General features: G+C 57.5%; 1 protein-coding gene across 1 annotated transcript; it reads left to right on the top strand.

Annotated features, from left to right (window-relative positions):
* Positions 1-2,031: 2,031 nt before the first annotated feature.
* DDN (dendrin) lies at positions 2,032-6,135 on the top strand. The gene is made up of 2 exons (XM_047786513.1): positions 2,032-2,241; positions 2,649-6,135. Exons 1-2 carry the CDS (start codon positions 2,033-2,035, stop codon positions 4,561-4,563), a joined length of 2,124 nt encoding a protein of 707 aa, XP_047642469.1. The 5' UTR covers position 2,032; the 3' UTR covers positions 4,564-6,135.
* The last annotated feature ends 4,416 nt before the right edge of the window (positions 6,136-10,551 follow it).

Raw genomic sequence — 10,551 nt, 5'->3', positions numbered from 1 at the left:
AACCAAGCTTCCTGGTAGAGCACAGGGAAAAGATCAGGGTGCTCATCAGAGCTCAGCTTTCAGTGCTGCATTGTGGCTTTGGAGAGGCCCCTGCTTCTGCATTCAGCCCTTCCCAGCTCTCAGCACATTCCCAGACTTGAGGGAGGGAGGCTTCCAAGTTATTAGAATTAGGGTATGTTTGTGTGTGTGGGCAGGGGTGCACGATGGAAAGGACAGATGTCTCCTTATGTCACATTCCATCATGTCTAGGGAGGAGGCATGGACTTTTAAAGCTTTAGGGCTCTGGTGGGACCTGGGTGGAAGGAAGCATCTTCAAGCAAAGAGCCTCTGGTGCAGCCGGTAAGTATAAAGGGGGGGTCAAGTGGATGGGATAGGGGATATTTGAGTTCTCTCTGAGTGTCCTTGTTAGGGAGCAGGAGGTCTGGGTTTTGTTTCTTTAGGTCTCAGTCAGTCCTGCCTACATCTACCCTCCTGGCTCATCACTGTAAAAGAAAGGGTCTGTGCTGAAGGGCTGCATGTTACTTCAGTGGAAAACAAATTGGGACCAACAGCTTCTCCCTCCTGAAACGCAACCAGTCGGGTCTTAGAGTCTGACGATGGAGCAGGAAGAAAGACCAGGGACAAAATTTGGGAGCCTCATAGCCTTCTATTCTTACCTGTTTGTCTTGGGAGAGGCAAGTTATCCCTTCTTCCTCGAGAACCATTGCCACGCACGCTCTTTTCTCCCACCTCCCTGCACCCCTCCTCTCCACTGGAGCTGCTGCCATGGTTGCCAGGCATGGTTGCTAAGTCTCTGCATGGAAGGGTTGGCGTGGGCTGTGCTGCCACTAACATTACCATGGTGAATCAGGGGACACCTGGTAGAGGCCTGGGGGGAGGGATCATGTGGATGTAAGCAACAACCCCCCACCCCCCGGACAGAATGAGCCTAAAAGGTGATCATCCTGAGCATCGCTTCAGGTGGGGGTTGAGTGAGCCTGGCACTGTGGTAGTGGTGACAGAGAGCTCTACACAGGGAGATAGGGGCCACTTTTATCATTTCAGTTGCTAGGGGAGTAATTCTGCCAGGGGAGCTCGCCACTCCTCCACCATCCCCTCTAAAAGGGCGCAAGTGCACAAGCGCCCTGGTCCACCATGAGGAATAGTACGCCCCCCACCAAGTCCTGGCTTCTAGACTGGGGGAGAGAACCTGCTTCAGAAAGAGGGCTCCATGGGTTCCCAAGGACAAACATCTTAGAATGAGTGTAGGCAGCTTCGATGGCCAAGACACACTCCTGTGTCCTGCTGTACCAGCAGCCCTGGGCACAACACGGAGAGGGTAAGGAGTTAAGGGTGTGGGGGTGACCCTTTTTGAGCTTGGGGGAGGCAGCTCTCCCCCAGAGTCGCACAAAGGCTGCGTGAAAGCCACCGCCTCCTCCCCTCCACCGCAAGGAAGCTGGTTACTCATCTCTGCACCCGAACGCCACTGCCGCTAAAAATAGCCCCCCCCCCCAGCCATGGGCCAGCCCCTTCTGCACCCCAACCCCATGGAAACCAGCAGAGTGACAGGCGGAGACCTTGAGTTCCATTCCCTTCACCTCCTTGTGGGGAAAGCAAAGTCCGAGGCAGGAAGTCAGGGGCAGAACGCTGCTGGTCAGGCACCCTGTCGAGCAGGAGAGTGAAGGGTTAAAGAGGCGGGAAGGTTGAAGAAATGGCGGGGGTGGGGGCACTGTCAGCTTGGCAAGAATAAGAAATCCCCTGCCCACTTGTGCAGGTCCCATCAGGTTTGGGGGACTAGAGCAGTGGGAAGGGGCGCCCAATCCCGGGCCCCAGGGGGCGGCCGTGCACGTGGGGGAGGTAGCAGCTCTGAGCCGTCCGCGCGCTGTGTCACATGCGCGCGCGCACACACACAGACAGGCACACACGTGTGCCTGGGTATATATAGTCCCCAGTCGCTGGGCCCGCCGCTCTGCAGTGGGCGCCGGCTCCCTGGGCTGGGAGGGGGCTTTTGGGGCGGGTGGGAGGGTGGGGGGCCGGGGTGGGGTGGGGCAGGATGCTGGATGGTCAGCTATTCTCCGAGGGGCCTGATAGCCCCCGGGAGCTTCAGGATGAGGAGTCTAGCAGCTGCCTCTGGGTGCAGAAATCTAAGCTGCTGGTTATCGAAGTGAAGACTATTTCCTGTCATTATAGTCGCCGCGCCCCTCCTCGACAGCTCATGGACTTCCAAGCCAGCCACTGGGCCCGCTGGCCCCAGAGTCGCACGTGAGTGAAGGAGGGGTGAGGGGAAGAGAGTGGTGGGGCGGGGATTGGGGTCCGGACCTTCCCGCGGGCACCAGCCAGCGCTGCTGTTCCCCCTTCTCTTTCCCACGCCTCCCCGCACCCCCTCCCGAGGGCTGGGGCCTGACTCATTCCGCTTATCTGGGGGGACAGGAGCGGGCGTGAGAGAGGGCAGGTGAGATGGGGCAGACGCTGCTAAAGTGTGCACGGAGAGATGGCGAGGAGTCCCGCCTCGACTTCAGCCCTAACATATTCGCACGTGCACACGCGCACACACTCACACACACCCCTCCACAGGGCGGCCCCAAGTGGTCTTCAGTGCTCCCAGCTCCCCGGACTTCGGCTCCCTTCCCCCACAAACTGCTCACCTGGGTTCCTGCTCATTGTCCCAGGTGTGGGCCGCGCCCGGGATCCCCTGAGCCACCGCCCCGCCGGCCCTGGGCCTCCAGGGTGCTGCAGGAGGCGACCAACTGGCGGGCGGGGCCCCCGGCCGAGGCCCGAGCCCGGGAGCAAGAGAAAAGGAAAGCGGCGTCGCAGGAGCGGGAGGCCAAGGAGACCGAGCGAAAAAGGCGCAAGGCTGGTGGGGCCCGAAGGAGTCCCCCTGGTCGGCCCCGCCCGGAGCCTCGGAACGCCCCTCGGGTGGCCCAACTTGCGGGGCTCCCAGCTCCCTCACGGCCCGAGCGCCTGGGGTCAGTGGGGCGCCCGTCCCGTCCATCCGCTCCGTCTGCGCAACCGCAGAGCAACCCTGGGGCGGCGTGGGCGGGGCCCTGGGGAGGTAGGCGGCCAGGGCCCCCCAGCTACGAGGCTCACCTGCTGCTGAGAGGCGCTGCCGGGATGGCCCCGCGACGCCGCTGGGACCGGCCGCCACCCTACGTGGCTCCACCTTCTTACGAAGGCCCCCACAGGACCCTGGGGACTAAGCGAGGCGCCGAGCCCTCGCGGGCGCCCGCCTCTTCAGCCCCTGCTCCGGCCAGGACCGAGGGAGTGTGCACAAAGAAGAGGCTAGATCCTCGGATCTACAGGGACGTCCTCGGAGCCTGGGGTCTCCGTCAGGGACGGGGTCTTCTGGGGGGATCCCCAGGCTGTGGAACAGGCAGGCCAAGGCTGGAGTCCGGTAAGGGGGCCGCGGAGAAAAGCCTGAGGCCGGCTGCTGCTGGCCTGAAGAGTGGTAGCGACCGCCATCCCCAAGCCAAAGCTGCCGGGAGCCCAGGCGCGGAGACACTTCCTGCAGGGTCTGCAACTGCGACTCCCAGCCCCCCGCGTCCGGCTCCCAGGTCCAGGCCCCATCCCAAGGGCTCCGGGGAAGGGAGAGAAGGTAGAGAACAGAGCTGGCTCCCCAAATGCTGGATTCCCTCCGTGAAAAAACAGCTGCCCCGACACAGCCAGACCCTCCCCAGACCCTGGGCGCCAGGAGGCACGGGATGGAGAGAGTCCCTGGGCCACAGAGAGGAGGCAGGACCCGAGACCTTGGAGGGCTGGAAGGCGACCCGCCGTCCCCACACCCTGCCCCGAAGTTCCCGGGGCCGGGCTCGTGGGGAAGGCGTCTTTGTCATTGACGCCACTTGCGTAGTGATACGGTCGCAGTATGTTCCCACCCCTCGAACCCAGCATGTGCAGCTTTTGCCCGCAGGGGTGCCGCGCGCTGTGGAGGACGCCCCCAGCCCACCGAAGTCCAATAAGGAGGAGGGCGAGGGGGCCACGGTCTTTCCCTCCCCTAGCCAGAAGCTGCCCTTAAGCAGTCGCCCTTCACACCAGCCGGGTGGGGGACGTGGGCTCGAAGCTGAGGGCGGGAAGCCCGCGGACTCCTCATTGGAGGAGCGCGCCTCCCGTATCTTAGGGCTCCCGGTCGGCGAAGTAAACCTGCAGGACCCCCCGACGCAGCCAGGTAGCCCAGAGCACTCAGCCTTAGGCCCAGCACCTTCGGGAGGCGCGGGCGGTGCCGAGCGCTCGGAGGAAGTGGCTGCCGTCCCGCGGCGGGCTGGCCGGGGCTGGGCGCGGACCCCGGGGCCCTACACCGGGGCCCTGCGGGAAGCCGTGTCCCGCATCCGCCGCCACACCGCCCCGGACTCCGACTCGGACGAAGCTGCGGAGCTTAGCGTCCATAGCGGCTCTTCTGATGGAAGCGACACAGAAGCCTCGGGCGCCTCCTGGCGGAGTGAGCGGACCGGGCCCCGGGAAGGCGGGAAGACAGCAGAGCTGAGCGACAATGTCAGAGGGATTCTAGATGTCATCAGCCGAACCGAGGAGGTCCTCTTCGGGGCTGGGGATAACAAGGGGACCCCACAGGGAAATAGAGAGCGACAGTGAGAGGCCCTTTATTGTATTTGTGTCCCCTTTCTTCCTCTCAGTCTTCCTTGTACCTCTTACCTATACCCGTTCCCATACTCGAAATAGAAGGCACACAGATAAAAGAAAAGGGAGCATATGGCAATGCATAATTTTTTTTTCAGAAGAGGTGAGGGTGAGCAGTAGACTTTAATGCCTGCTCCATTCAGGGCACTCGGATAAGGTCTTTAGCAGGGGCAGATGCTGTAGGTGTGGAGCTGAGCAGAGAGGCCTAGCCAGGATCAGGCAGGAGGGCAGGGATGGGATAGTCATGGGAGGGCAGGCAACTTCAGGGCAGGGCCTCTGGGCAGGAGGGAGAAAGTGATGGAGAGGCTTTGGACTGAGGTGACCAGGGGACAGAGAGGCCCTTAGCAGAAGAGCAAGTGTTCTTGGCAGAAGCCACTAGCAAAGCAGGAAGAGGGCTCACTTCGGTGTCACAAATCTTGGGTTCCAATCCCAACTCTGACACTGATTTGCTGGGTGACCTTAGGCAAATCACTTCCCCTCTCTAGGCCCTGTAATGTGTAAAATGGAGCGACTTGTAAGGTCTATCCTTGATGTTTTGGAGTCTTGGGGAGGCTTCTATCTCATCCTCCCCTTCATAAACCAGGAAGGACAGTTGGAAATAAGTGAAGAGTCTGAGGGTCCCTGAGTGTCTTCATTGTCACCTTGTACTCATTCTCACTTCAGGAGACTATGTAGGGTTTGCAAAAGAGCTGAGTAAGTGGACAAGGGCTCCTATTCCAGTATCTCAGGCTTAGGTGAAGGATCCCCATGGCAGGGCAGGATGGTGGCCTTCTCACTTGTCCCTGGCTTGTGGTGGTCTGAGCTGGGGAGGGAAGGCACCCAGTGAATCAGCTTGGGACCTCTTTAGGCCTTCCCCTTTTCCTCCTCCCCAATGTTCCTTGGTGATGCTCTGAATAGTTACCATGAGTTCCCACCCAGGTGGTATCACCCGTCTGAAAGAACCCTGAGAATTTCTTGCATGTCTGCCTCTTCCAGAAACCAGCCCAGGAAGGAAGAGGGAGGCTGGTCCCAAAAAGCCTGTAGGTGTGGGGTGTGATACTCGCTGTAGCCACTACGGGGCGCGCGCAGGTCGCGGATTTCCCTGGTAGCTAGTCCGCGAGTCCCTCCATCCCCAACACTGCTGGTTAGTTAATCAATGGATCCCTAATTACTGCGCGCAGGTCCCCCGCCTTGCCGACCCCAGCCGGGCGAGATCGGGAGCAGGCTTCTGGCCTTGCAGACCTCTGGAGCGCGCCGAGCCCCTCTTTGTACTCATCCTCGCTAAACAGCTTGGGACCCAGACATTGAAGTATTTTTTTTCTCTCCGATCTCGGACACCTCCTCTGTCTCTATTTACTAGCCATGTGAACTTGGCCAAATCGCTTCACCTCCCTGAGCCTCAGTTTCCTCATCTGTCAAATGGGGGTTGATAAACACCTACCTCGCAGGGTTGTTGTGAGGATTTAATGCGATAATGTATGTAAAGCGCCTTGCACAGTGCCTGGTACACAGTAGGCGCTCAATAAATCTAAGCTTCCCTTTGTCCAACCTTGGCATCTCCTTCCTTTTACCGACCCGCTCCCCACAGTGTCCCTCCCCCAGGGCTCCTCCACTCCTTCCCTCTCGGTGGGCTGTGGCGGAGACTCCTTTCTTTGATGGAAACTCCCAGCCCACCCCTGTCTCCCCTAGTCCGCACTCTCCCTTCCTTGCCCCCCACCCCACCCCACCCCACCCCACCCCCGCTGGCTCTTCCCATTGCCCCGGTGCACTCCCCCCCACCCCCCATTCCGGGCAAGGGCTGAGTCAGCCTGGGTAAATTTAGCCGCCGACTCGGCAGGCGCGGGGGCTTCGCTCAGACTCAGTCGCGGAGTCCTGGCCCCGCCCTCGGCCCCGCCTCTGCCTCCCACCTCCACTGAGTCCCGCCAACTACACCTCAGGCTCAGCGTTCAGATCCCCAGCCCCGCTCTCAAACCACTTATGGTTTTGGTCTCCAATTATCTCAGTGTCACTCTGCACCCGCACCCGCACCCGGAGGGACTGGGCAGGACGGGAGGGGGGCGGGGCGGGGCGGCCGCTGGACTGGCCCCTAAGCCGGCCGTCTGACCTCGATTCGGCGGAGTGGGGAGGGGGGGGTCCTCTCTGGGCTTTGAACCTAAATGGAGAATTGGTCAGAATCACCAGAATCACCGAGGAAGGTCCGTCCATTCCAGCACCTGTCTGGAACCCATACCACCAGGTTTCAAGTTCACTCTTGCTGGAGGAAGCAGAATAAGTGAGGTTCATCTTGGGCAGAGATCAAAGGTTCCTGAATCCTGTCTTCCTTCCACCTACAATTCTTCTACCGATTCTAACTCCGGAGCCTTTACTGAGCACCTGAGGGGAACCGGGCAGTGAGCTGGGCTCCTGGAAAGAGATAAGGCCTGCCTGACAATGGGGTGAAGAAAAAAACAGGCAAATGTTTATAGATTGAGCAGTCACTCCTTAAATAAGTACTAGGAGTCAAATAAGGCGTATTGTATGGATTTTATGAGATCAGGAAAGGCTTCATGGAGGAGGTGGTATCTGTGATAGAATTTGGGGAAATGACCTCCAAGAAGAGGGAACAGCAAAAACAGAGGCACGGATGTGGGAAAACAGGATATGTTTAGGAAATTATCAAATGGTCTGGTTTACCTGGAGTTGAGGATACATTCAGGGGAGTTGTTGAAGATGAAAGCAGGAGGGAAAACAGGCCAGGCTGGTGTGAGCCTGGTCCAGATGGGACGTGTGCCTTGGACCTCTGGGCCTGGAAGAGGGTGGACTTCAGGCTGGGAGGAAAGCTGAGAAAGAGCAGGACAGCTCTGAGACCATCTTCCTGGATTTTGCTGCAGCCCGGCCCAGAGGGCCCTGGAACTGGCAGCACAGATGAGCTGCATGGGAAGGTGGAGGGGCTGGCCCCGTGGGGGTGGGCTCCAGTAAGCTGTCTGGGCCTCTTTAAGGCTGAACACACAGAGGCCAGTTTCTAAGGGCTCCCCTACACTGCTGTCATTGTTAGAGAACTAGGGTAGTGTTGTGTTGAGAAGATGGACTCCAGGACCTGGCAGCCTGGGTTTAAATCTTCCCTCTACCTCATGCTAGCTGTGTGACCTTGGGCAAGTTACTCAACCCTTCTGTGCCCTAGAATCTTCAGTTATAAAGTGGGGTTCTTAATAGTGCTTTTTTTCATAGGCTTGTTAGGAGGATTAAATGATTCAGTATATAAAGCGCTTTGAACAAAGCCTGGCACATAGTAAGGGATATAGAAGTGTTCAGCTCTGATTATTATTTCTCTCTAGGGCTATTTCATTAGTGTTGGTATCTGTTAGGAGATGGGGAAGAGAGAAGTAGAAATAGGGGAAGGGGAGGAAGAGGCATCAGAGGCCCGGTTGAGAGGCGAGGGGATCCTTGGGGTGGAAGGAGCCCCTCGAATGGACGAATGGTGTACTGGGAGCACTAGGTGGTTAGGGTGTCAGTGCAACACTCCCCTCCCCCAGAACGTCCATCCTTGCCTAAGGGTAGAAGCAACACCAGCTGCTAAAGATCCAGGAGAAAAGGAGAGAGAAGAGGAGGAGCTCCTGCAGGTCTGGGGGCCAGCCCTTGGTGAGCCATATCTCTCACTGGCCCTGTAGGGCCCTGTGGGTGGGAGGCTGGAGGCTCCCTGCTGTGAAAATGACTTCTAAATCTGGCTGTGTCTGCCTGCCGGCCAGCCTCAAGCCGGCCAGCCTCAAGCCGGAGGCCACAACCATCCCCCCACCCTGGGACAGCCTCACAGGTCAGGAGTAGGGCTGGCAGTGCTGGAGGGTGTGGTCAGGTTGGGACAGCAGCCCTCAGGTTAGCACAGAGCAATCCTACCCTCCCCATAGCTGGGTTCTTCCCAGGGAAGCCCTTTTCTTCCTTCCTTCTTTCCCTTCCTTCCTTCCTTCCTTCCTTCCTTCCTTCCTTCCTTCCTTCCTTCCTTCTTCTTTCTTTCTTTCTTTCTTTCTTTCTTTCCTTTCCTTCCTCCCTCCCTCCGTTCTTTCTTTTGGGTCTTTTTATGGAAGCATGTGGAAGATCCCAGGCTACAGGTTGAATCTGAACTGTAGCTGCCGGCCTAGGCCACAGCCACAGCAACGCGGGATCCAAGCCATGTCTGCAACCTACACCACAGCTCATGGAAATGTTGGATCCCTAACCCACTGAACGAGGCCAGGGACGGAACCCCTGTCTTCATGGGTACTAGTCGGATTCATTGCCGCTGAGCCACAACAGGAACTCTGGGAAGCCCCTTTCTGAGTGGGTCCCAGTTAACATGGCTTTAGGGGCACTAAGAGCCCCCTCCTCCTTCAGACTCTCAGGAGAGCCCTGGGGCATCCCTCCATTAGCCACAAATGGGTAAATGAAACAAAGAACCAGGCCACGACTCTGGGACTTTAGGGGATTCAGAGTCGGGAGAGTGTGTGTGTGTGTGTGTGTGTGTGTGTGTGTGTGTGTGTGTGTGCGCGCATGAGGAGGAGAGGACCAGGCTGAACATGAGTCCATAGGGAGTGTGCCAAATGTATCCACGGGGAAAACGTTGGCATTCACTCAGTTATTCATTTGTTGGCTCACTCATTAGACATGATGCCAGGCCCTAGGGACCTGAGGGAAGAGACTGAGTCATGTTACCTATCTTCAGGGAACTCGCCATCTGAGGGGTGTGTGAGTTAGGGGAAGGGATGTGGAAGAGGAAACCCCCAGAGTCCTCACAGTGCAGGCCGTACAATATAACACATGTTGCTGAAGGCATTCCAGAGAGACTAGGGGAGCATGAAGGAAGGAGTGGCTCCCAAACTGTGACTTTGGGGAGTCAGAATACACCCAGGCCTCTGGGAGAAAAGTCGCTGACAGTGCATGTGTTAGTGAAGGAAGGCTCAGCCTAGACGGGGTCCTCTCTTCCCTGTGCTCCGGCAGGGGGCAGGTGCCCCCCCCCCCGCCCCCCCGCAGCCGGTGGTACAACATAGCCTATTGTAAGTCCTGGTATGGAAGAGTTTCTTCATCCACCCATGCATCCATCCATCCTTTTGTTCATTCATCTGCACATCCATCCATCTATACATCCCACACACCCATTTATCCATTCATCCACCAACCCAGCTGTCATATTTCCATCCATTTATCCATCTATCCATTCATTCATCCATCCATCCATCTACTACTTTTTTTTTTACTTTTTGGCCACACTCACGGCATGTGGGAGTTTCCCAGCCGGGATTCAAACCCACTGCACAGCAATGGCCAGAGCCACTGCAGGGACAATGCAAAATCCTTAACATGCTGTGTCACCAGGGCGACTCTGTTCATCTTCTGTCTTAACGAGAGCATATGATGTGCCTGGCTCAGTGCTGCAAGAGATGCCCAAATGAACAAAACACAGAGTCCTTGACCTCAGATAGCTAGAAGCCAATAGGGAGATGAATAATATACAGATAACTACCCATGGAACAGCCAGTATGTGCTATTAATGAAAGCCCTGCCAAGAAGGTTCTTCAGGAGGCAAGACCACTGTGCCAGGGGAACTTAGAAGAGCTTTGAGATGGATTTTGGCGGGGGGAGATGGGGGAGAAGTGCATTCCAGGGTGTGGGCAATGGGAGAGAGGTGGGAAGGTACGCAGCTTTCATCAGGAACAAAGGCCCTGGGGAAGGCAGAGGTTGCAGAAGGATGGGATCCTGGAATGATGCATGGGAGCCAAATTATGAAATGTCTCTGGAAGCAAGGATGAAGGGTTTGAGCTTTAGTGAAGCTGAAGGGGAGGTGAGGGGTGCAGAATTGTTGAGCTGCAAATAGCCCAGTTGCCTCCCCAACGGCTATAGCCTTGGTTTCTTTGCTGCTTGATCATGACCTTTGTTGGCCTTTCTTGGTAACCTGCTCAAGGGTAGCACCTGTGATTTAGCTCTGTGTCACCTGCAAACGTGGCCCGAAGCAGGCTT

The sequence above is a fragment of the Phacochoerus africanus genome, chromosome 7, assembly GCF_016906955.1.
Source record: "Phacochoerus africanus isolate WHEZ1 chromosome 7, ROS_Pafr_v1, whole genome shotgun sequence".
Lineage (NCBI taxonomy): Eukaryota > Metazoa > Chordata > Mammalia > Artiodactyla > Suidae > Phacochoerus > Phacochoerus africanus.
Note: the sequence above shows the minus strand (reverse complement) of the source record. Positions and strands in the feature narration are given on the sequence as shown.

Coding starts and splice junctions, on each gene's coding strand:
- DDN (XM_047786513.1), top strand. CDS start 2,033: ATGCTGGATGGTCAGCTATTCTCCGAGGGGCCTGATAGCCCCCGGGAG. Junction 2,242..2,648: donor CGCTGGCCCCAGAGTCGCAC/GTGAGTGAAGGA, acceptor TCATTGTCCCAG/GTGTGGGCCGCGCCCGGGAT.